The sequence below is a fragment of the Staurois parvus genome, unplaced genomic scaffold (genome assembly GCF_062004578.1).
Source record: "Staurois parvus isolate SC_StPar_1 unplaced genomic scaffold, SC_StPar_1.0 ptg000714l, whole genome shotgun sequence".
Classification (NCBI taxonomy): Eukaryota; Metazoa; Chordata; class Amphibia; order Anura; family Ranidae; genus Staurois; species Staurois parvus.
The window spans coordinates 2005915-2032633 of record NW_028318510.1 but is presented as its reverse complement, the minus strand read 5'-3'; the positions used below and the strand labels follow the sequence as shown (position 1 = coordinate 2032633).

General features: G+C 41.9%; 1 protein-coding gene across 1 annotated transcript in view; it reads right to left on the bottom strand.

The window, feature by feature from the left end:
* Positions 1-26169, bottom strand: part of SHISAL2B (shisa like 2B) — a 96697-nt gene extending 70528 nt beyond the window's left edge. The window contains exon 1 of the mRNA XM_089653441.1: positions 25616-26169. Within this exon, the coding sequence (XP_089509567.1) occupies positions 25616-25809 (194 nt within the window). The 5' untranslated portion in view covers positions 25810-26169. The remainder of the gene's footprint in view (positions 1-25615) is intronic.
* Between the last annotated feature and the right edge of the window lie 550 nt (positions 26170-26719).

Here is a 26719-nt window from a genome sequence, read left to right as displayed (position 1 = left end):
TAGCTAAAAGTCACAAATATTGTTTTTCTTTTCAAAATTGTCAGTCGTATTTTGTTTATAGCACAAGCAATAAAAAAACACAGAGGTGATCAAATACCACCAAAATAAAGCTCTATTTGTGGGAAAAAAAAGGACATAAAATTTAATTTGGGTGCAGCTTTGCATTACCGCGCAATTGTCAGCTAAATAACACAGCATCGTATCGCAAAAAATGGCCTGGTCAGGAAGGGGGGTAAATCCTCTGGAGGGCAAGTGGTTAAAGGGCTGGTACTCTTTACAGTATGTATGGCATACTCCTTGATGCTGTAGGCAATTATGCAGTTTATGTGCAAAGTAAGCCCATTTATCATAATCCTGTTATTTTGAGAAGTCTAATTTACCCATATATTACATGTGGTTATTTAATGTCTGTTCTTTGCCGTAGGGTCCCCTACACAGGCCAGCTGGGTGGATGTGGTGGGGACTTCGGCTGGCACCCTACGATCTTTGTTGGCATTTTTCATCTGTCAGTACTATTATCCTTCATTGGCATACAGGGTGGGGCACTCCCTTAAAGCTGCACAAAAGTTGTATATGACAGATATATAGTACTGGAAACACCTACTTGCTGATGTGATGTGTAACTCTAACACTGTAAACATTATATTTATATGATTACTTCATGCTGGTTTATATACAGTGCTGTGAAAAAATATTTGCCCCCTGATTATTATTTTTTACTTATTATTATTTTTTGCATATTTGTCACTCCTAAATGATTCAGATCATCAAACAAATTGTAATATTACACAAAGATAATCCAAGTAAATACAAAATGCAGTTTTTAAATGATGATTTCATTTATTAAGGTAAAAAAGTCATCCAAACATACCTGGCCCTATGGATCGTGATGGGGCTCAGGTACAGTGGGGCAAAAAAGTATTTAGTCAGCCACCAATTGTGCAAGTTCTCCCACTTAAAAAGATGAGAGAGGCCTGTAATTGGCATCATAGGTAGACCTCAACTATGAGAGACAAAATGAGAAAAAAATTCAGACAATCACATTGGCTGATTTGGAAAGAATTTATTTGCAAATTATGGTGGAAAATAAGTATTTGGTCACCTACAAACAAGCAAGATTTCTGGCTCTCACAGACCTGTACCTTCTTCTTTAAGAGGCTCCTCTGTCCTGCACTCATTACCTGTATCAATGGCACTTGTTTGAACTTGTTATCAGTATAAAAGACACCTGTCCACAACCTCAAACAGTCACACTCCAAACTCCACTATGGTGAAGACCAAAGAGCTGACACCAGAAGGACACCAGAAACAAAATTGTAGACCTGCACCAGGCTGGGAACACTGAATCTGCAATAGGCAAGCAGCTTGGTGTGAACAAATCAACTGTGGGAGCAATAATTAGAAAATGGAAGACATACAAGACCACTGATAATCTCCCTCGATCTGGGGCTCCACGCAAGATCTCACCCCATGGGGTCAAAATGATCACAAGAACGGTGAGCAAAAATCTCAGGACCACACGGGGGGACCTAGTGAATGACCTGCAGAGAGCTGGGACCAACGTAACAAAGGCTACCATCAGCAACACATTACACCGCCAGGGACTCAGATCCTGCAGTGCCAGACGTGTCCCCCTGCTTAAGCCAGTACATGTCCGGGCCCGTCTGAAGTTTGCTAGAGAGCATTTGGATGATCCAGAAGAGGATTGGGAGAATGTCATATGGTCAGATGAAACCAAAATAGAACTGTTTGGTAGAAACACAACTCGTCGTGTTTGGAGGAGAGAGTTGTGTACCAACTGTAGAGTCTTTTGAGACTGCAAGAAAACATCTAAAATGAGATAAGATTCTTGACAGTAGAACAGAACTCAAGTTGGACCAAGCATGACCCTCTCAAAAAACAAATGGACCAACATAGGAGAACGAATTCTACAGGTCAATACTCAGCAGTTTTCCTACATCTTAAGGAAAATAGATACTCTTTTGAGGACAGTGAAGTGTATGCTTCGACAGAGAGGACAGCTGGTTTAAAAGGGGTGTGAAAGAACCTTTCTATGTCAAATTGGAACAACCATCCTTGAATAAGGGTGGTGTCTTCAACACCATTTATCTGACACATCTTAACATCTCTACACTACACTGATGAGAGGGTGGAGCCTGATCATGGCGGCTGAGGAGGGCTCAATGTAGGAGCTCTCTGACAAGCTCCGCTTTCCGTCCTCCCCAGGAGCCCTTGTGATGAAGGAGATTGGCGGGGTGAGACCTAACCCCTGTTTGAGGGGTCTCGGCGGATCAGTGGCTGTCTTTTGGTGCGGTGGACCGGGAGTGAGAGACGCAGTTTCGGCCTGACCGGGGCCCGGAAAAGACACTGTATCGGGTTGCCAGGAGACAAGGAGCCCCGGCGTGACCACGTGGTCAGCCGCTGAGGCGTACTGGGAGGTGAGGAAGCCAGACGGCGTCCTGTGGAGAGAAGGAGGCACCGGTCCGCTCCTCGGTTTGCTATCTGGCTTGTTGCCAGGGCTGAAGAAAAGCCTAATGCCCCAGTCTTGTGTCAACGACCAGAAATAACTCTGAGGAATCCCCCTGAGAAATGAACTGCTGAAAGGACTGACATCTGAAGCCTGGAGCCACCTCGCAAGAAGAGAAGAGAGAGGAGGGTGAGTGAGACTGGCTGAGGCTTGATACATGTCAAATGTTACACTGTGCTGTTTAGAAAAGCAGAGGGTGAAGGAGAGAAAGGGGGATTCCCAGGGAAAACAAAGGAGTGGAAAGGAGAAGAGGACATAGAAAGAGAAGTTAATGGATAAATAACCAGGCAAGGCTGAGACCCGAGTATATATATCTAACTTTTACTTACGCCGAGTCTATTAAGGAGAATAAGACCCACAGAAGATATGAAAAACAAAAGTGCTAAAGGAAGTGGGCTCAAAGGGTCCCAAACTGGCACAATTAAAAAATATACGTCCCAGAGAAATGTGACCCCAGAAAGGCCCCAAGGCGTAAATGAAAAAGGAGAAGTGGATCTTAGTCTGGAAAATAGTCCTAGACTATCGTTGAGCTTGAATGCTAGCAGTCAACAAATATCAGGAAATATGGAGATGAAAGAGCTTGAAAGAGAACTACAAGTACCGAATAAAAAAGAGATGGGAGAAATGTTCAAAGAATTAGAGAAAACAATAAAGCAAGAAATGGCAACTATTCGGAATGATTTAGGGCAGCTGTTACTGAGAATGGAAGAAACGGAGGAGAAAGTTAGAAAGCAGGCCCAAGACATTTCCGAATTAGAAAAGAACATAATCAACATGGGGAAAGTTTGGAAAAAATTGCTTTATAAGGTAGAGGTACAAGAAAACAGGGACAGAAGGAGCAATCTTAGGATACGAGGGGTCCCAGAGATTCCAAAAGGAGAAGTATTGCAAGAAGTAGTATGTAAAATATTAAACTCCATAATAGACAGATCTGATATAGAAGTGATTAAATTAGATGGAATTTTTATAATAGGAAAACTCCAACAAAGTACTGGGAAGGAAAAATCGAGAGCTATAATTGTTAAATTTCATAAGTATCGGGATAAAGAAGAAATTTGGAGGAAGATCAAAGGAAGAACAACAATTAAGTATGGAGAAATAGACATTCAGATTTTTGCAGATCTAATACCTAATGAGAAAGCAGAACGTGCATTATAGATGGGGGACCACAGAGTGCCTAACAGGATGGAAAAATGGAGTTACAGCTTATTTGAGATTTCCTGAGGACCTGAGAGACTTCTGTGATAGACTCGAATTGCAAAGAATGGAAATTGCTGGATGGGTAGAAGAAGATAGAGAAATTAGAACTACAAGAAAAGAGGATTGGCAGCTTGTTAGGGGGGGAAGGTAGGGGGGAAGGGGGAAGAGTGGAATTTTTTTTTTTTTTTTGCTTTTCCTTCCGGTCTACTTCTCTCCCTTGCGATATCCCAGCTAGATTACCGGTTTTAGGGACATGTGGAAACTTATTGTGTCAATTAGATAGCTCGGGGGTAATTGGAGAGGTTGGAAAGAGGGAGAGCCGTTCATGGGCGGAGTTTAGCCCCAAGGATTAAATCAAAGGTGGGATTAGGCCCACAAATGATTGGTAGGCATACTAGAAGCCTGAAAAAAGAGGGGAGAGGAGGGGGATGGGTGGGGGGAAGGAGTGGATGGGAGGATGGGAGGGGGTGGGAGAGGGGTATTGGGGTCAACTTCCTGCATGATAGAAGGAGATATAAAAGCAAGGAATAAGGAAGAGCATGGATGGAGGAGAAGAGGGGAGATTTAAGAAGGATGGAAGAAATACAGTTTATAACTTATAATGTAAATGGGTTGAATTATCCTGGGAAAAGATTTAGGCTATTTAAAGAGCTACAACATAGAGCATCTTCAGTGTTTTTTTTGCAGGAGACACATTTTGAGATAGAGGCAAATGTTAAGTTAAAATCTAGGTACTACCCAGCATGCTACTATGCAGATTCCCCGATTAAGAGAGCAAAGGGAGTAGCAATAGGGTTTGCAAAGAATATTAGGTTTGAGCTGGAGGATAGGAAGATGGATCCGGAAGGGAGATTTTTGTTTTTAAGAGGTAAACTACAAGAAATTGAGCGTACAATGGCTAATATTTACTGTCCAAATAAAAAGCCAGAGTTATTTTTGAAAAGTGTGCTGAAGAAGCTGATGGACTTTAAAAAAGGCCGCTTGATTTTGGCTGGAGACTTTAATTTTTGTATGTATCCACAAAAAGATGCAACCTCTTCAGCACAGAGAGAGGGGGGTAGGGCTCTGAGACTATTGAAGAAAGAAATACATGAGTGTCAACTGGTGGATATCTGGAGAATTACACATATGCATGATAGAGACTATACCTTCTTCTTAAATGTTCATGAGATGTATTCGAGACTAGATTATATATTGATAGAACATCAACTCATTGAGTATGTGGTTAAGGTAGAAATAGAAGCAATGTCTTTCTCAGATCATGCCCCTGTCACAATGGAATGGAGTGGGGAAGGAGGGCGGCAGGAGGTCTAGGATGGAAACTGAATGAAGCACTTCTCCTAGATAAAGATATCGCTCAGAAGATTGGGGAAGAGATTTTTTAAGGAGAATGAGACAGGAGATGTGTCGATAGCCACAGAGTGGGAGTCTCATAAGAGGAATGTTGATTGCGATTGGGGCAAAAAAGAAAAAAGAAAGAAGAGAGAAAGTTAGTGGGCTTTTAAAAGAAATATGTGACCTGGAACAGATACATAAAAATAGAATAACAAAAGAAATAAGGCAGAAGATAATAAAAAAGAAAGAAGAACTAAAGTCTTTGATGGAGGAGGAGAGGAGAAGAATCTATAATAAAGTGTTAAGTGAGAGGTATAGATGGGGTGATAGGCCAGGAAAATATTTAATGAGAGCCTTGAGGAAAAAGAAAAATAGGAACTACATAGAAAAAATAAAAAGCTCCAAGGGTGAACTGGTACATTCAACTAAAGAAATTGCTAAAGTATTTATGGAATATTATAGAAAGTTGTATAATATTAGTCCCCATGACTCTTTAAAAAATACTGAAACTGAAACTGAGAGGATTCAAAAAAGAAAGATATATCTGGAGAATGCGGGCCTATCGAAATTAAGCGAAATACAACTAAATTCCCTAGATGCAGAAATTACACAGGAAGAAATAAAAGCAGCATTAAAAAGTACAGTGTCGGGGAGAAGTCCAGAACCAGATGGTTACACTGTGAGGTACTATAAAAAATACAGCGAACTATTAATACCTAAGCTCAGAAGATATATGAATGCTTTGGGAGGAGGGATGGAAGTTAGAGGAGAATCTCTACAGGCCCATGTGGTGCTTATCCACAAGGAAGGAAAAGATGCTTCTCAATGTTCGAGTTATAGACCTATCTCATTACTGAACACGGACACTAAGTTATACGCAAAGGTCTTAGCAAATAGATTGAAGGAACTTATGCCCAAATGGATACATGAGGATCAGGTCGGCTTTGTTCCAGGGAGAGAGGGCTAAGATAATGGGTTGAGATCTCTGATGCTCATTCAGAAAAGTAGAAAATGAAAAAAATCCAGAGGTGATGCTCTCAATTGATGCCGAAAAGGCATTTGACAGAGTGGATTGGGGCTTCATGATGGACACCCTGCAAGCCCTAGGGATCGGAGTCAGAATGAGAGAGTGGATAGGAAAATTGTATAGGAACCCTCCGCAATTATTATGGTAAATGGGGAGAGGTCGGAACCCATTAAAATGTCAAATGGAACAAGACAGGGCTGCCCATTATCCCCACTGTTATGTGTTCTGTCATTGGAACCCTTGCTGTCAACAATAAGGAATAATAGAGATGTAAAGGGAATTCAGATAGAAGATATAGAACACAAAGTGGCTGCCTTTGTGGATGACTTGTTCTATGTTGGGAATCCCAGGATAACACTCCCAAATTTAATGAAGATGTTGAAGGAATATGGGGAATTGGCAAATTTAAAAATTAATCCAACAAAAACAGATTTTGAATATAAATATTTTAAAAAGTGAAAAAGAAAAGATACAAAAGGAATTCCCTTTTATATGGAAAGAAAGAGATATAAAATACTTGGGAGTAAAACTTACTGCTTCATATAAATATCTGTATAAATTAAATTATATTTCACTGTTAAACGAGATCAGGGAGGAATTAAAAACATTAGAAGGAGGGAACCCGACATGGATAGGACGTATAAATCTGGTAAAAATGGTAATCGTTCCCAAAATCCTATATAGATTTCAAATGATTCCAATTAAACCCCCAGAAGCCTTCTTTAAAGCAATTAAAAAAATTATAACAAGATATATATGGAGGAACAAAAAACCAAGAATATCCCATTAATTGCTAAGTAGGAATAAAGAGAAGGGTGGATTGGGGGTACCAGATTTTAGAAGATATTACAAAGCAGCAATTTTGGCGAGAATTTTAGATTGGACATATAACTATGAAAAAAATTGGGTTAAAATTGAAAATAAACTCAGTGGAACCAATATAAGTAAAGTTATATGGGTACCAGCACAATATAGAGGATTAAAAGATAATGTAAGTATATACACTTTAAATGTTTTAAGGGTTTGGCATAATTTGCACAAAAATATGAAGTGGGATTTCAATTCTATATTGATGCCACTAAGAAACACAGTTTTTCCCCCAGGCAGAGAAGAGATAGCAGGTTAATGGTTCAAAAAGGAGGATGTTCAATTGAGGGATGTTATGGTGGAGGGTAGATTGGGATCATTTAAGGATTTGGAAAAGAAAAAGGGAGAGATTTTCACTAAGATAGATGAGTGGCGTAACTTTCAATTAAAATGTTTTAATTGGAATCTTTTGAAACCCTTGAGAACTAGAAAGGACTGGAATTTGTTTGAAAAGTTGTTGGGGTCACGAGGTGATGGGAAACATGGTATTGCTAAAGTCTATAAAATCCTCACTGAATTAGACACAAACACAAAGCTAATATACAGTTGCAAGAAAAAGTATGTGAACCCCTTGGGATTATGTGGAGTTTTACATGAATTGAGCATAAAATGTGCTCTGAACGTCATCTAAGTCACAACAATAGAAGAACACAGTCTGCTGAACATAATACTACACAAACATTAGATGTTGCCAGGGTTTAATTGCACATAACATGTAAACATTCACAGTGCAGGGAGGAAAAAGTATGTGAACCTTTGGACTTAATAACTGGTTGACCCTCCTTTGGCAGCAATAACCTCAACCAAACATTTCCTGTAGTTGCAGATCAGACCTGCACAACGATCTGGAGTAATTTTGAACCACTCCTCTTCACAAAACTGTTTCAGTGTAGCAATATTCTTGGGATGTCTGGTGTGAATCGCTCCCTTAATTTCATGCCACAGCATTTCAATCGGGTTGAGGTCAGGACTCTGACTGGGCCACTCCAGAAGGCGTATTCTGTGCTGTTGCAGCCATTGTTTTGTTGAATTACTTGTATGCTTTGGGTCATTGTCCTGTTGCATCACCCATCCTCTGCGGAGCTTCAGTTGGCGGACAGATGGTCGTACGTTTTCCTGCAAAATGTCTTGATAAACTCTGGAATTCATTTTCCCATCAATGACAACAATCCGTCCAGGCCCTGAGGCAGCAAAGCAGCCCCAAACCATGATGCTCCCTCCACCATGTTTCACAGTGGGGATGAGGTTTTGATGTTGGTGTGCTGTGCCTTTTTTTCTCCACACATAGTGTTGTGTGTTCTTCCCAAACAACTCAATCTTGGTTTCATCTGTCCACAGTATATTTTGCCAGTAGTGCTGTGGAACATCCAGGTTCTCTTTTGAAAACTTCAAACGTGCTGCAATATTCTTTTTGGGCAGCAATGGCTTCCTCCATGGTGTCCTCCCATGTACTCCATTCTTGTTTAATGTTTTCCTTATTGTAGATGTGTCAACAAAAATGTTAGCATGTGCCAGAGATTTCTGTAGGTCTTTAGCTGACACTCTGGGATTCTTCTTTACCTCATGCAGCATTCTGCGCTGTGCTCTTGCAGTCATTTTTACAGGATGACCACGCCTAGGGAGAGTAGCAACAGTGCTAAACTTTCTCCATTTGTAGACAGTCTGTCTTACCGTGGACACATGAACATCAAGGCTTTTGAAGATACTTTTGTAACCCTTTCCAGCTTCATGCGAGTCAACAATTCTTGATCGTAGGACTTGTGAGAGCTCTTTTCTGCGAGGCATGGTTCACATCAGACAGTGCTTCTTGAAACCAGTAAACCCAAAACATGTGTGTGTTTTTTAAGGGCAGGACAGCTGTCAGCAACACATCCAATATCATCACACTGATTGGAGTCAAGGTTGGCTCACTCCTGGCTCCAATTAGCTCTGGGAGAAGTCATTAAGCTAGGGCCTCACATACTTTTTCCTCCCTGCACTGTGAATGTTTACATGTTATGTGCAATTAAACCATGGCAACATCTAATGTTTGTGTAGTATTATGTTCAGCAGACTGTGTTCTTCTATTGTTGTGACTTAGATGACGTTCAGAGCACATTTTATGCCCAATTCATGCAAAACTCCACGTAATCCCAAGGGGTTCACATACTTTTTCTTGCAACTGTATATAGCAAAATGGGAAAGAGATATGGGGGTTGTGATAGATGAGGAAAAACAGAAGAAAATATATAGATTAACTCACGAGAATGTAAGTATGAGGGAGGTAGAAATAAACTATAAGTGTTTGGTAAGATGGCACATTACACCGAATGTTGAACATAAGATGTGTGGGGAGAATTCATCGTGGTGTTGGCGGGGATGTGGAGAGATAGGCACGGTGTACCATATATGGTGGGAGTGCCCAAAAATCCAAGTATTCTGGAAGATAATAATTTATTTAATTGTAAGGATAACTAAAATCGATGTAGCGTTGAAGCCAGAAATATGTCTCCTGCATAGTACAGGCCTAACAGTGAATAAATATAATGAATCAGGCATATGGTACTATCTGCTGCAAAAGGTTTGATACCCAAGTTTTCGTGGAAAACAGAGGTGCCGAGAGAGGAAGACTGGGTAGATAGAGTGAACCAGATTAGAAAGATGGAAAAATTATATCACATGCAGGAAGATATGATGGAGGTTTACTATATGAAATGGGAAAAATGGGAAAAAGCTGGATTGAATGTGAAATATAGGAAACTATATGGAGAAATGAAGGATAAATCCACTTGCTTTAGTAGGAAGATCTGGAGAGAATGCAGAGAAGGTTGACGTGGGTTGGGGGTGGAGGGAGGAGGGAGGGAGGGAGGGAGGGGGAGGGATTGGGAAATAGATCTAGAAAGTGTAAACACGGAACGATTTTGTATTTTTAAATGTGATAATGATGGAAATATGTATTTAATTGAAAAATCAATAAATATTTAAATTATAAAAAAAACATCTCTACACTGACATTTTGACAAATCCCACTTTCAGCAATATAAAATAAAAGATTAACACCTATGAAGCCTTCCTGACACAAAGGATGGAATTATTTAACTACAGATTGGGACAAGGTGGTTCCACAACTTTCACACCTCTCACCCTTTTCTTGGACAATAATATCTGCTGCTCCATGGTAAATGGATTAGGGTGTCTGTGTTTGTGGCCATGGACTACCTCGCCCTGCACTTGGGGTTACCTCCTACATGTGTGTGTGTGTTCATCAATGCCTGGGACCAGATGGGGCTGAGAGCATGTGAGAATTAACATTATGGCGGTACCCAGATTTAGACATGAGCTCTACAGCGTGTGCAGCTGTGTGACCTACAGAGTTCCTCTTTGTATCATTTTGTCCCATGCCACTACACACCTTCCTCATTGTATATTGCATTTAGGAGGAACACTGCTGAGCCTATGCCCTCTCCACCCATCCAGCATACCTCTGTCACCTCACTCCCAGTGACAGAATGGGATCCTGCTATGCGCTACCGCAGACCTCATGTGTGCACTTAGTTAACTCCTTTTCTCTCCCGTACCATGGGGACAGGCTGTGGGGCCTCCTTACTACTGGTTTGGTCCCAGTTACTCTGGGGGAACTGACTGCTAGGGATGGAACCAGAACACTGACCCCCCCTTACTGAGGACCCAAGCCAGATACCACGCTTATAGACAGGCTGCTGTTCACCCTCCACCAGTTCTTCGTTACCTGTGGCAATGACTCTCCTGCTCCAACTCTTCTGCCGAGTTAACCCTTTGTAGTGGCCTAGCACCTATATGTGCTTTACAGGTCCTGTTCTTCCAATACGCCAGAAACTATCATGTACCCCTTTAGAGTAACTTCACACCAGGCTTAGTAACAATTTAACTGTGGAGCTACCCTTGACAGGGCCGCACTGTAGTGGGTATCCCTTAGCCTCTCTTTCTGCACAGCCAGGCAACAGGTATTTCTCACACAGACTTGCATCCAAAGACAAAGACCAATCCATGGGCTTGGTTTTGTTGTTTTATTAGGGGAAATCAACTTGGATAAGGAAATAGGGATTATGGGATGCACAGTCTGGCGTGAGTCAATGGAAGGGGGACACTTTCTTTCTATGTATAAAAGCAGATCCTGGACTGTACTTTTCCTGAAAGACGTCAGTTGTTACGGATCAGTAGCAGATGCCCTTTATGGGCGAGAAACTAGCAGCCCCTCACAAATCAGCTTTACTTCTCGTAGCTACATGCAGAGATGTCTTCTCTCCCCCTATAGAGCTGCTACCAGCTCCATAGCCTGCAAGCACTACCAGTCCTCCTGGCTTCTTGGGAGATCTCCTGGGACAAGAATAAAGCATTGAGCCAAGCTCTGTCCTTAGAAAGCTTGCTACGTGTGGCAGTCTTTCCCTTTGTAGATCCCAGAGGGTGCTGCTGTACTCACACTGTCCTCTTTGCTCCCTGCTGCTCCAGGTCTCCATCCCATTCATGCCACACTGCTTCATGTATCTTTCTAAGCCAGCCCGAGCCCAGCCTATAGGCCACCCCCCCAGACCTAGGGGATCCTTCCCAGGCACCGACAGTCTCCTCAGCACCCCATCTCCCACTTGACTTCTCTCTCAGCCTTACTGTCAGGGCTCCGGGTATGACCAGAGGTATGTGAACTGACGCAGGGAAACGCAGGCTTCAGATATGTTATAAACAATATAATTTATTAATACTAACAATACAAAATGCAGTGCAATACTAAAACATAAACAAAGTGCAAACGAACCAAACCAAGCCACCCACAGATAACAATACATACAATGCAAGCGTAGTCAGGCAGGCCGGGTCAATAACAATCGGGCAGGTAGGAACAGGAGGAGCAGGCAGAGAGTAGTCAGGTCACGAGCCGGGTACAGCAACTAATGGGCAGGTAGGTACAGGGGGTCAGGCAGAGAATGGTCGGGGTCACAAGCCAGGGATCAAACAGGAGAAGTCAGCAGAGGTCCGGATCAGGCAGGGTCGGCAACGAGTCAGTCAGGCAGGAACAGGAACAGAAACAGGAACAGGAACAGGAATGCAGGTAACAAGATACAGGGGCCCATAGAAAAACACACACCAAGGCCCAGACTGCAGGTCTGGCCATCCTTTAAATACACCTCCGTAATCAGCTTCAGGTGTTTGGCTGACTGCAGGGTTGAGTCTCTGATTGCTGAGAGCACCCGCTGGCCAGCCCTGGTACTGCAGCCCACAAGGCAGGTGAGTCCCACCATTACTGGCAAGTCCATTCCTGACACTTACTCTCCCATATTTATAAGCCAGTCCACCATTCTATCAGGACCTAAAAACTTGGGATTGCCCGGACTCCCATGAACATGCAGATCAGGTCTCCACCCCTTCCTGCTTACCGACTTCTGGAAGGTTCTATGGTCCTCCAGAGTCAGGAGGAGGCAATAGAGCCACAACCTTTTGAGTCATCCAGCTGACCTGCAATAACCTGACCTCAATCACAGACTCACACAACTGCCATGAGTCATACGGAATGATTTTACCTACAATACACTACACTATTCTAGTAACAGACTAGCAGTAGCAGTGCAGATTTAAGTGCAACATAGTCCCAAACCCTAACAGACTAGCAGTAGCAGTGCAGAGTTAAGTGCAACATAGTCCCAAACCCTAACTAGTTATGTGGTGCCTGTCCAGGTGTACTTGAAAAGGTGCAAGTCTATAAATTGTGCCATCCAGTTTTGGTGACCTCCCTTCGGGACTTTGGATTCTTGTGGAACTACATGGTGCAGCAGCCCTACCCCAGCAATCCCATGTGTAGGTTCTCTCTACTGGGACCAGCCTTCTCCTTCTTATATCTGGACCAGGAAAAAAGTCAGGACCGAAAAAGTCCTGGAACCTGGCATCCCATGCTTAACCCCTTCCTTACCTGGGCAGACTAACGTAATAACACAAAACATCCCCTTTTGTAGGCATCTGCCTACATGCTACTTTTGTGGATGTAAATAGTGGAGTATACTATTTTCCTGATACTCATTAGAACTAAAGAAGGGAATTGGATAAGCTACAAAATGTCTTCAACATTACATAACAAGTCCAGTTGAATGTGACTGCTAGGTATGATATAAAATAAGGGTAAATGACGCTTATTTTGATTATGTCAAATCTCTTAATCTTTTATGTGTTTATTCAGCATCCAATTATTGATGATCCTTAGTTGGTCAATATAGTCTTAAGAATGAATCAGTCATTTTGAAATGCACACACTAAGGCTCCTTTCAGACGGGGCGGATCTGTCAGCGTGATTGGCCTGCTCTGAGGGGGATCTCTCCGCTGATCCCCACTGAGCAGACAGATGAGAGGTCTCTGTTCGCTTTGCTGCTGCAGAGCAAACACAGACACTGCCCGCTGATTTCAATGAGAAGATCGGATGGAAATGGACTGCCTATCCGTTTCCACCCAATTGTCATCCGATCCGATCTGCTGGATGGATTGGGAACGGATCCTCATCCGTCTGTTTTTGGTGTACAAGATTGGATTGGATGCCTGCAAGTGTCAGCAGACTATTGTCCTCTGACATCTGCCAGTTTATAGAAGTCTATGGATGGACCAGTCAGGTCTGCCTAAAAAATGGACAGGCAAACCCCATCTGTCCGCTCGTGTGAAAGGGGCTCGCTTTTTCTCCTATTATTATTTGTTTTACAATTTGATCTCACTATTAGTAAGCAATCTGCATATGGGATATCAGTGACTTTCATGGCCTGCTGGGTGATGTAGATTCCTTACGGCAGCCATGATACCTTTGCATAGAGAATGTGGTTTGTTTGATATGACAGCTTTTGATTTCATCTTTTTGTGTTGTCTTTATATTAAGCTGTCTCTATAATTATTAGTGGCTGATACTTATAATTAACTTATTCTGTACATGACAGAAGTAGAGTCATCATGGTTTGTTCCAGTCAGTTGCTAATGAATTATATCATATCTGGAAAGCATTTCCAATTTCTGCAGATCATTTAAATTTTATCTCTTTCTTCAGAAGCTCATAGAGACATAACAGCAATGTGAAAAGAATAAAGAACTGTACTGTAAATGTTCAGTATAAACAGATTTCACTATAGTACTAGAAATTTACTAGCAGCGTATTTGAGACATCTTGTGTGGCCCGGGTCATTTTATCAGAGCAGAGGACAGTGTGCAGAGGGTCAGCAGAACAGAGGACAAGTGTCAGCAGGGTGGAGAAAAAGAGATACCCGTAGCGAAAAGAAGGAAAAGAAAATAGCGCAGGGCAGACATGACGAGGCCAAGAGTGGTTAAAGAAAGACAAGAAAGGGTTAAAGATAGTACGAGGTGGGGTTGTATGGGTGATGGATATTACCTGATTGGTAGCTGGGGGCTGTAGGTGGGGTCTTCTACACCTTTGGGTCGGGATGGTTGTCATTCATTGAGGGGCATTCCAGTTAACCGAGGTTTAACTGGAAGTTGGTGGTTCTGCACTGCTTATGGAATGGTTGTCTCTGAGCCGCTGCGTTGCGGCTGGAGGTCTGGTGTAATATGGTTTCCACAGGTGGATATCGGTTCGGTTTTGGTGCCTTCGAAGAACAACAACTGTGACTATGTGTTTCTGTTTTAAGGAATGTTTTTGTGTATTTTAAGTTGAAGTGCTAATAAAAGGCCGTGTTTGCCATTTTACTCCAGTCGGTGTTATGTTTTCTTTAATGATAGTTTACAAGGGGTGGTATGTGAAGAGTGAAATGGTGGTGTAGTGGGTCTTGATTAGCCTATCTGTTGTGCACTAGTCATGGGTTGTCAGGTCAGCAGTGCAGAGGACAGGAGTCAGCAGGGCATAAGATATTGGTCAGCAGACAAGAGGACAGGGTCACTGCTGGCAGAGCACTCAGCAGGTCTCCTCCTCCCTTCCCCACACTGCAAACAGCCTGGGTACTCAGAGCTCCTCCACACCACACAGCACATGGCCAAGGTCAGATTCCCTTACAGACACAGCATCCATGTGCACAGTGTGTAGCTGGCTACAGATCGAAGTTGTGTCTGTAAGGAAATCCGATCTCAGCTATGTGATGTAAGGAGAGGGGATATATTGAGTGCCCTCATTTCATGTCTCAGCATAAATCTTTCCTCCTCAAAACAAATCAAACAAACAGTACTGATCAGCACGCTCACTCCCTAAGCATAAATTTTGTCTGCAAGCCAACAGCACAATCGAATAATTCCCCCTCTTTCGAGTCCAAATCCCCCCTCTCAACACAAATCAACACAAATCTTTGCCACTCAATCCCACCTACCAGCTTAGATCTCCAATTCCCCCTGCAAAAATCTCCCCTACCCAAAAAGATCCCCCCTCTAGCTCACATCTTCTTTTCCTCAAATTGCTCATCCTAGCATCCCATCCTATTACTCTTCCCAGCACAAATCCTCCCCAGCCCTCTCCCCTTAACCCAAATATCATAGCACATAGCCCCCTCTTTTCCACCTCCTAGCACATATCCTTCCCCTCCCCCTCCTAACACATATCCCCCCAATCCCTCCTCATAGCACATACTGCTCAATCCCCTCTTCAAGCACATATCCCCCCAATCCCCCCTCCAAACACATATTCCCCCAATCCCCCTCCTAACACAAATTCCCCCCAATCCTTTCTCCTTGCACATATCCCACCAATCCTTCCTCCTTGCACATATCCCCCCTTATCCCTCCTCCTTGAACATATCCCCCCTAATTCCTCCTCCTTGCATGAATCCCCCCTAATCGCTCCTCCTTGCAAAAATCCCCCCTAATTGCTCCTCCTTGCAAAAATCCCCCCTAATCACTCCTCCTTGCACAAATCCCCCTTCAAACCCTCCTCCTTGCACATATCCCCCCATTCCCTCCTCCTTGTACATATTCCCCCTAATCCCTCCACCTTGTAAATATCCCTCCAATCCCTCCTCCTTGCACATATTCCCCCTAATTCCTCCTCTTTGTGCATATCCCCCCTAATTCCTCCTCCTTGTACATATCCCCCCCAATCCCCTCTCCTTGTACATATCCCTCCTCCTCACACATATCCCCCCTAATTCTTCCCCCCCTAATTCTTCCTCAATGCACATATTCCCCCAATCCCTCCTCCTCGCACATATTCCCCCTAATTACTCTTCCTCCTCGTACATCCCCCCTTGTACATTTCCCCCCAATCCTTCTCCTTGTACATATCTCCCCTTATTCCTCCTCCTTGCACATATCCCTCCCTCCTCACACATATCCCCCCTAATTCCTCCTCCTTGCACAATTCCCCCCTAATTCCTCCTCCTTGCACATATCCCCCCCCCCAACACCCCTTCTAATACATATACCCCTCCTTGTACATATCCCCCCAGTCCAATCTCCTTGTACATATCCCTCCTCCACGCACATATCCCCCCTAATTCCTGTGTTATTTCAGGCCATTTAAAATTAATAGGTTGAAATTGCACCACATAGAACTGCATGTGAATCAAATAGAAATGTGTATCGCATTCTTCTGCGATTCCTAGTGTGAATGGGCCCTCAGTTGTTTTCCCTTTAGGGACTCGAATGGGGCTTCCCTCTTGGCCAGGGGCGGACTGACCATTTGGAAACTCGGGCACTGCCCGAGGGCCTGGGGTCAGTAGGGGGCCCCAAGAGATGCCCCTGGTACCTTTTTCATAGTCTTTTTTGAGTTTATAACCTGTTGTATATTACCACCATTTTCCAAATAACTATGGGGACAGGCAAGACCACACTACTGGGAAGTGAGACTTGAAGAGGTTTTAGAGATGGGCTTGGCTTAAAGTAAAAACACTCATTCCCAATCGACTGATCTACTGTTGGGTAAGCTTTCAAATCATATGATGCTATAAGCTGTTTTCCATTTACAGCATATTTTTGTATAAGAATGTAGTGTGCCCCTTGTTAATGAGTATTAGAACAATGGCATTTGTCTACATGCTCAACTCGACTCCTACATCCGTCAATGTTCTGCAGGGATTTGAAATTAACATGTACAGATGAGTAGCATTTGAAATGCAAAGGAAAAATATTTTTATCTCATTATCCATGGCCTTCCATTGCATATATACATATATTGATGTAGCTGCTCAATGTGTGCATTTTACATGTATTTATTTATTTCAGGTACTTATATAGCGTTGTCAATCTATGCAGTGCTTTACATATATATTGTACATTCATATCAGTCCCTAACCCTCAAGGGGCGTACAAATCTAAGCTTCCTAACTCACATTCATACATACACATACTAGGGACAATTTAGACAGGAGCCAATTCACCTACCAGCATGTCTTTTGGAGTGTGGGAGGAAGCCAGAGTACCTGGAGGAACCCACACAGGCACAGAGAGAACATGCAAACTCCAGGCAGGTGGTGCTGTGGTTGGGATTCAAACCAACTATCTTAGTACTGCTAGGTTGAAGTGCTAACCATTTAGCCACTGTGCTGCCGAGGCCCATTTACATTGCTGAACACTAGGAAACAGACTCATGAGTATAACTTGAGTACTAACTCAATAGCCAAAGGGTATCAATCCGCTTTGTATGCACCAAATGTCTTTTCAAACCTAGATATTAGCCTGTAAAAGTAGCAGAGACACCATCACTAAGCTGTACATAGCCTGTGCACAGAGCAGAGCTGTGGGGGGCACCCAGTAGATCCACCCACTACAGGCTGCCTGCAGAAAAGTACAGGAGGGGGCGGAGACCAGACCAGTCACCCTGTACAAGGATGACAGAGCAGCAGTGACCAGTCCTTATTACAGGAAACTCCTGCAAAGAGGTAAAGCTTCACACTGAATTACTCACAGATCTGGAAGAAATACACAACGCACACCAAGAGTCAACTAATACAAATGTATTGTATTTAGAGAATATTTGCTTCTCCTGGAGTTCAACATTTACCACACAGTTCCTCAGTGCTTATCCCTACAAAATGTCTTTATGAATACCTGATGCTAGCAGTCACCATTTCATTGACAGCTGTCACAGCTCATTTTTATGAGGTGGTATCAAAAATTTCTAGACTTGCTCTGTTTACAAGAAAGTACTTTATCTATGTTTCCATATTATGGCCTTCAAAATAGTCCCCTTACACAGCAATACAGTGTTCCCAGCGTTCCTGCCACTTCTGCAATGTGTCCTGGAAGTCTTCTTTTCAAAGCATATCAAGCACCTTCTGCTATTCATGCTGGATCTCCACACTGTTGTCAAAATGGCGACCTTTGATCTGGATCTTCATCTTCAGGAAGAGGGCGAAGTCCATAGGAGCAAAATCTGGTGAGACGGAAAGGTGTGGAAGTGAGATCATTGCAGCCTGGGGACGAACTTGGCAGCAACACCGTGCATGTTCAAATCACACATTAGAATTGCCTGGACTGTTCTGTATGACACACCAACAATGGCAGCAATGTTGTGGATTGTTCTCAGATGATCATCATGCGCAAGTTGCCGAATGGTTTCGACATTTCAACATTTTCGGGGGTTGAGCTCGTTCCTGATCTCTCGTCTTCCAGTGATGTTCTTCCACTCTTGAAACACAAGTGCCACTCAAGACACCTCGAACGACTCATTGCAGCATCGCCGTAAACTTTGCGAATCATGTCAAATGTCTTTGTGGCAGATTTGCCCAGTTTCATGCAGAAGTTCATGTTTGCTCTTTGTTTCAACTTGCTGTCCATGATGAAATAGCAGACGTAGTAACGTGCGTTGTCAGAATAGCACCAGTTGCACAGCTTGATGTCTTTTGGCACACTGACCTATGAAAGTCAGTGCTCCCTGTGACTTTTCATGCAGCCTTGTGCTGCCATCTGTTGGCATGTTACAAAATTAGTCTCGAAAAGCTTTGATACCACCTCGCAACTTAACATAGCCAAGCCAGTTATCCTTTTTTAAACACGGTTAAAACAGCAATTGCAGCTTTAAAAGTTTTCTAAGGACCCCTAACAAAAAAAACCCTTTTGTTTAAAAAAAAATAATATAACATAAAATTTCTGCACAAATTATTTTATAATGTGTAGGTGAACTCTAGGTATGATTTTAAGCACTTGACTACCAGACCAATTATGACATTCATCTCTTACATGTAAAAATTAGCATTTGTTTGGCTAGAAAATTACTTAGAACCGCCAAACACTATATATATGTATATATATATATATATAATACTACACACACACACACATATATATATATATATATATATATATATATATATATTACCCTTTTTTGTAAAATATAAAAGATGGTTATACTTACATTTTTTTTATTTTAATATTTATTTTAAAACATTTTTAACACCTTTGTTTATTTATTTAAAATCCCTTTTATTGCTATCACAAGGCACGAAAAACATTGGCCGCGCCAAGTCTTTGGCCATGCCAGTTTTTGGAGAGAACTGGAGTCTCTAGGAGTCCCTAGATTGCTCCTCTGGCCTCCAAAGCATCTGATCAATAGGAGATCGGTTTAGCTGGCTGCTGTACAAGCCGGTAACAGCTTGTAATCTTCGTCGCTTCTGGTTTTTGACATCAGACCGTGGGGAGAATATTAGTTCATCTCACTGTGTCTGGGGAAGCCGATGCAGCTGGTGGCATCCCTACTGGGCTCCCCAATCAGACAGAAGAGCCCATTTAAGGCAGTGATGGTGGTGGGAAGACCCCACCCATCGCCTGTAAAAGTAATCCAGTGGCTGTATAGTCGCTATGACTACTTTTACATTGTGCAGAACTGCTGGCAGTAAACTGATGGGAATATACAATATAGATGTAAAGCACTGCGTACATTGACAGCGCTATATAAATACCTATCTAAAAGTGGCACAGCATGAGCCAAATTCAGGGACAGGTTCTAGGCTGGAACATTAATCTGGAGCATTCTTCACCATTTTTAAAACATATGAGAGACACTATCACAAAATCTGTCTGCACCAGTCTCTATAGATTACAGGGCATGAGTGCAGAGGCAGACTGACCGTTTGGAAAGTCGGGCACTGCCCGAGGGCCCGGGGTCAGTAGAGGGCCCCATGAGATGCCCCTGGTACCTTTTTCATAGGCTTTTTTGAGTTTGGGCAAGGACACAGGGGCCCCATGATCCCCTATTGCCTGGGGGCCCCATGAGTTGTCAGTCCGCCCCTGCACGAGTGCACCAGGTGATTATAATGAGCTAAGCTCTCCCATTCAGATATGTCTGAAAAAGGACACGGGGAAGCAAACAACTGGCTTGTTCAGAACAGGAAAAGGTAGGATTCTGTAAAAACGTTTGGTAAAATTCTTGCAAAGTACATTGATCACTTTCTGAACAAAATTGAAGTTACACTTTTAATCATTTTAAGAAATCAAAAGACAAAAGAAAACTTAGAAAAACTTAGAAGAATAGAATTGCAAAAAGTATTCTTAAGTTTGTATGCCAAATCCTCAGTGGGATAAGATTTACCAAAGCTATATAATCATGAAATAAACTAAGATTGCTCTTAGTACCTACAGGGAAAGGGGGGGGGGGGCAAGGGGGAGTAGTAGGGGTTATTACTGAGGTAATGTTCTCACATGATCATTTTAATACTTTCACTTAACACTGCCATGTTCACAGTGGTATCAAACCGAAAAGCAAAAATATATCATTAAATGTGGTGAATGCATTCATTTCCTTTTTTAGCCCCCCCATTGGTTTTTACCTGGTGATCTGGCCAGTAACACACCTCCTATATTAGACTCCTGCCAGTGGTAATTGGTTTGTCTCAACCCTGTAACTGCTACATCTACAGAAGAGTTTGTTCTGTTGAAAAATAGCAGAAGGAAACCCTTAAAAAAGAAAATGAATGCAGCCATCTAAGGATTGGTAAGCTGCAATATAACAAATGTTTGATTTTGAATTTAATCTGTCTTCACATCCACACATGGGTCAGGGCACTAGTGTAATATGGCCCTCCTAATTCTCTTGTCTTGTATTGTAAGTTTATTGTCTCCCTTTATTTTGTAAAGCCCTGTGACTCCAAATGTTGGCACTATACAAAACCAGTATAATATAATAATAATAATGATGTACGGTAGTGATTTTTCACAATGTACCTGCCATAAGCCTTAGGGTTGACCTGCATTCTTCTGCACTGGACAAGTGAAGATCACCACTGGAGCACATAGAAAACAATTGTCTTCTATGTGCCTCATTCACTCCGCAATCTTGATGTGATGTGTGATGCAGTGAGTTGCAATAAAATGCAGCTTGTTGGCATTTTTCCAGAATGCACTGGATGACACCGCAAATCACCGCGGTTCTTTGCACTGATATTTCAAATAAAGTTCAGAAAAGAAAAATGTACATCGCATTGCTCCTTGTCAGAGCCAGCAGTGTCACTAGCTTGCCCAGTAAAATCCTACATTTTACCACATGGGCTAGTGTAAACCTAGCCTTAGTGAGAACCAAGCATTAGTGTGACCTAGCCTTAGTTTGAACCTAGCCTTAGTGTGAGCTAGCCTTTGTGTGAACCAAGCATTAGGGTGACCTAGCCTAAGTGTGAGCTAGCCTTTGTGTGAACCAAGCATTAGGGTGAACCTAGCCTTTGTGTGATCCTAACCTTTGTGTGAACCTAGCCTTAGTGTGAACCTAGCCTTTGTGTGAACCTAGCCTTAGTGTGAACCTAGCCTTAGTATGAACATAGCTTTAGTGTGAACCTAGCCTTAGTGTGAACCTAGCCTTAGTGTGAACATAGCCTTAGTGTGAACCTAGCCTTAGTGTGAACATAGCCTTAGTGTGAACCTAGCCTTAGTGTGACCTAGCCTTAGTGTGAACCTAGCCTTAGTGTGACCCTAGCCTTAGTGTGAACCTAGCCTTTGTGTGAACCTAGCCTTAGTGTGAACATTGCCTTAGTGTGAACCTAGCCTTAGTGTGAACCTAGCCTTAGTGTGATCTAGCCTTAGTGTGAACCTAGCCTTTGTGTGAACCTAGCCTTAGTGTGAACCTAGCCTTAGTGTGACCTAGCCTTAGTGTGAACCTAGCCTTTGTGTGAACCTAGCCTTAGTGTGAACCTAGCCTTAGTGTGAACCTAGCTTTAGTATGAACCTAGCCTTAGTGTGACCTAGCCTTACCGTGAGCTAGTGTGAACCTAGCCTTAGTGTGACTCTAGCCTTACCGTGAACATAGCCATAGTGTGAACCTAGCTTTAGTTAAGTCTTGTTGCACTGTAACATATGTGGTGAGGAAGGAAAGGGTTGATTACATTTACCACTATATGTGGAAGCCACATCACCATTCAAACAAGTACCTCTGCAAAGGTGTTCCTCTACTCTAATCTATTAGTTTACTAAAGGTGAAACATGCATAAGCTAAAACCCCAATATAAGGATCCTTATTTTTAACTTACTGTCTGTGGATTTGACTTGAAAATTACAGTAACAAAGCTAAAAACAAGGATCTTTATCTTGCATTAAAACTTTATGACTTGAACTTATTTATTATAGGTATTTATATAGCGCCGACAATTTACACAGCGATTTACATACTGTATGTATATATTGTATATTTACATCACTCCCTAACCCTCAAGGGGCGTACAATCTAAGGTCATTCATACACATATTAGGGCCAATTTAGACAAGATTCAATCAACCTATCAGCATGTCTTTGGAGTGTGGGAGGAAACCCATGCAGACACAGGGTGAACATACAAACTCCATGCAGGTAGTGAGTTTACCAAGATCAGAGAAAAGTGGAGCATATCCTCTTTGTAGCTTAATTTGGATCAGCTATCAGCATACAACATTTCAAGAACTCCAGGAAAATGTTTTATTTTTTCGTGCAGTGCTCCTGTCCCCCCCGCATGCTAGCGGCCTTGTGAATGGACTGTTCCTGACATCATTGACATCATCACAACCATGGAGCGGCTCTGGATGTGAGGATGGCTGGGACAGTTCACTGCTGGATGTGTGTGTGTGTGTGTGGGGGGGGGGGGCGGTTTTCTGGAAGATGGAAGGAATGGGTAAGTACATAATTTCCTTATGCCCCTGGAGAAAATAAACAGTTAACTCAAGCAGTGCAAGCACAGTCCCACTGCATGGGAATTTTTTTTCCTGGAGTTCTTCTTTAATAATATATGTATGACCTTAAAAGATAAAGGGGTTATAAAAAATGTTCTTCTTACATTGTTCTAGTATTTGTTACAGAAGCATACGCATAAGTTAAGTGTTATATCCAACTATGGTGAAACACTGTGTGAAGACATTTTTAGATAGTTCAGAATAAAATGCAATAACAAATATTAACCAATACCAATCAGGAATGTCTGCCACCTTTCTATTTATACAATGATGGAAGGTAATATCAATTTTTTCTTACTTTTCATCACTTTGACTGTTTTTGGAAGATGCTAGCCAGTTTAATCCCCCGGAAGAATTCACATCCATTGTTCCACTCTTTAAATCCCCACACCGTTTCCCACCTGGCACTGCCATTTGTTGTATTCTCCATGTTGGAGTTTATATGAATGCAATATCAAAGTATTGCAAAAGGTAGTCTGAAACTTCCTCCTTTACAGTTAAAAAAAGAGATACTCTTTGGATGCTGGGCAAAGATGGATACTCTAGTAAGAAAGATCCCACCAGTGGGTGAATCAAGCCTATTGTCCAGGCATAATTGAAATGTTAGAGAGTTTTACATTTTGGATTGAGTAGAGATAGGTTAAAGCCCTGTTTTTTATGCTATTGGTCTTTCATTGGGGAGATTTCTTTTAAATAATTGACCTGTAGAATTACCAGGATGTAAGATCTCTTCAAAGTGATAGACACTGCAAGGAGTGTCCAAGATTTCTCCTTAAAGCAGAGCTCCACTCAAAAGGCGAAGTTCTGCTTGTCTGCTTCCCCCTCCCCTCCACTGCCACATATGGCACCTTTTTGGGGGGAGGGGGAGTGGGTACTTGGTTTTTACAGGTACCCACTCCCATTTCCGGCTCAGTTCAGGCCCCTTTCCTACCCCACAGCCTTTTGGGACACTTCACAGGTCCCACAGACCATGGCCCATTCACAAAGCACAGCACGCTTTGTGCATGCACAGAAGGAATTTGATTGTGAGATCAAGATGGCGGTGCCAACACCCAATTGAGGAATCGGCTCGGGTGAGAACACAGGACACTGCTGGATGCCTGGACAGGTAAGTGCCCTAATAATAAAAGACAGCAACTACAGTATTTGTAGCTGTTGACTTTTAATTTTTTTTTGGGGGGGGGGGGGGGGGCGGAACTCCTCTTTAATTCCAGTTCTAGTAACAACCTAACAATTAAAATTTTTGGATTTTCCCTCACTTTCAATCCTGGTGACAACACTTAATGACCTATAAAAAGAGTGAATCTTCTGAACAGGGGTGCAGAGAGCAATAAAAACCTGACAAAGGTTCTAACCCTTCCCTATTCTATCCAAAAAGTAAAGAAAGTGTTAACTTTAGATACACTGTAAATATTCAATATTTGGCCCATTGTCTCTATTTATGCTGACAAATAAATGGCTACTATAAAATCATTTCTTTTTAGAAAACGTTATTCAGCCAAGACTACATACTGCAAGTCCCTGTCTATGAAATGCCTTGGATGGACGCATTTACCCTTCTGGGCTTCTTTAAAAGGTTCTGAAATGCCTCTGTGGGGAGTGCTTCCCATGCTTGGCTAAATTAAACTTTGTGAATGATGTGACATCATCCGTGTGCAGTCATTTGATGCTTGCATTGAGTCTACACAGATCAAGGATGGTCTTCCCTGGTCAGCAACCGTCACACCCGCAGAGGACAGGGATGATTAGTGTTTGGAGTGGTGGGGTCTTCCTAGGAACTTGTCTAGTGTTAACAAATACTAATGACCTGGCCCAGTTCTCTAAGTTGCTGAATTAATTGTCCCTCTGAACAGCAGCCAGCCAGTGGTGTCATGGAGTACCCTCATGGAATGAGATTGCCTCCCACTGTAAAACAGCTTGATTGGACAACTCATCTTGTGTCTATCAGTAGCTTTACAACTACTAAACACTTGTAACGGAAGGAAGAGGAGACTCTTCTCTCTTTGAGATCTCCAGATAGTCACACTAGATGAAAGCTCAGTTATGAGAAGTGCACAAGAAAGAGGACAGTGCAAAACATTTATTTTTAAGAGTTTGGAATAGATAGATCTACAGATAACTGTTTCTTCTACCAACTCTTTATTTATCCATTGCATCCTTGATTAGCATTCCAATTTTTCTGATTGCTTTTTGGGAAGTGCAGCAGTAGAAATCAGTAGACATAGATGGTCAAACAATAAAAACAACAACTGAGAAACCTTCTGAGGGGGCTCAAAAGATACTTCAGAATCCCGTGCAAACAGAACAGAACATCTAGCAAATACTATTTAAAAAAACAACTGATTATTAGGTATTTTTCATAAGTTATTTTTATTTAAAACATTTTTTATAAAAAACAAAAAAACAAAACAACAAATTAATTAGCTCTACATAGTTTTTTTTAAAAAATTGCACTTTAAAGGAACATTCAGAGCACTGTAATTTAAAAACATTATTGAAGATTATTTTTTCTAATTGTTAACTAATATATCGCTAATATAAAATATGTATTATTGTACAGACAAAGCCACTCATTATCCCAAGACACCAATGGTAATAGTTTTCTTGATAAAATGTCTTACCTAAGAGAGAACATGTAATCATGTTTGTAGGGAAAATAGTTTCCTGGTTCATTGCAGCAATATTTTAAGTCAACGAATCCACAGCAGTATATGAGATCCACAGCATCCTCTTTTCTTGGGCACCCAAAACTATTGATAAATGTGTTATTGGAGGTGTAGTAGCTGGAACAAGTCTCCGACAGGGTCTTTGTCATCCTGAGGATGGAGGCTTCAAGCTTTCTCTTGACTTCCAGACTTGGTGAAGCTGATTACACTCCTTCCCCTTGTTCCCCTCCACTACCATACAAGTATTGCCTGCTATTACAGCTTTATATAGTTTCATATCGCTTATAAAGGAAAGGGATTCTGAGTTCTCTATTGCAGCCTGTTGGTGCCATCTGCTGTACATTAACTATTCTCACATGTGGTATAGGTGTTCAGCAGTTGTCAAAAAATGATTTTCTTTGGGGATAAATTCAGTATTTTTAGATATATATGTATGTGTTGGATAGAGACATTTTAGACACCACCAGAGTTGAAACATATGTCAGGTACGAAATAGATGAACAGGTACGTGGTCAGAAACTGTAAATGCTGCAAGCTACTGGATTTTTATTGCATGGCAAAATCTCATTGAACTATGGACAGGATTTATATAAATAGATTAGATATTAGTAAAAAATGCTATAATAACTGCTTGAAATAGTTTTCCTTTTTGATTAGAGATCCTCTTTAAAGAAAAAGACAAAACAAAAAACTTTAGGTAGTGTCACACTAAAATAAAAATAAAAAAAGTGTTTTGCCACCTAAGCATCCATGTAAAATAAAATTATATGATGTATTTAAATACTGCTTTTATCGCTGAGCAGGATCAATATTTATATATGATAGACTTGGTATTTTTAAAAACTAGATTTTATTATTTGCAGTACTTGTGTTTGCAATATGAAAAGAATACCCCACCAAGGTAGGAGACATTCGCTAGGTAACACAATGGCTATCGTGGTTGTCATAGGGTTGGGGTGGAGGGCATATAGAATATTACCAAATAAAAGAGGTTTGTTTGGTCAGGTTCACAACTGAGTCAGTGATACTGAATACTGAATTTATTCAAGTGGGCTAAAT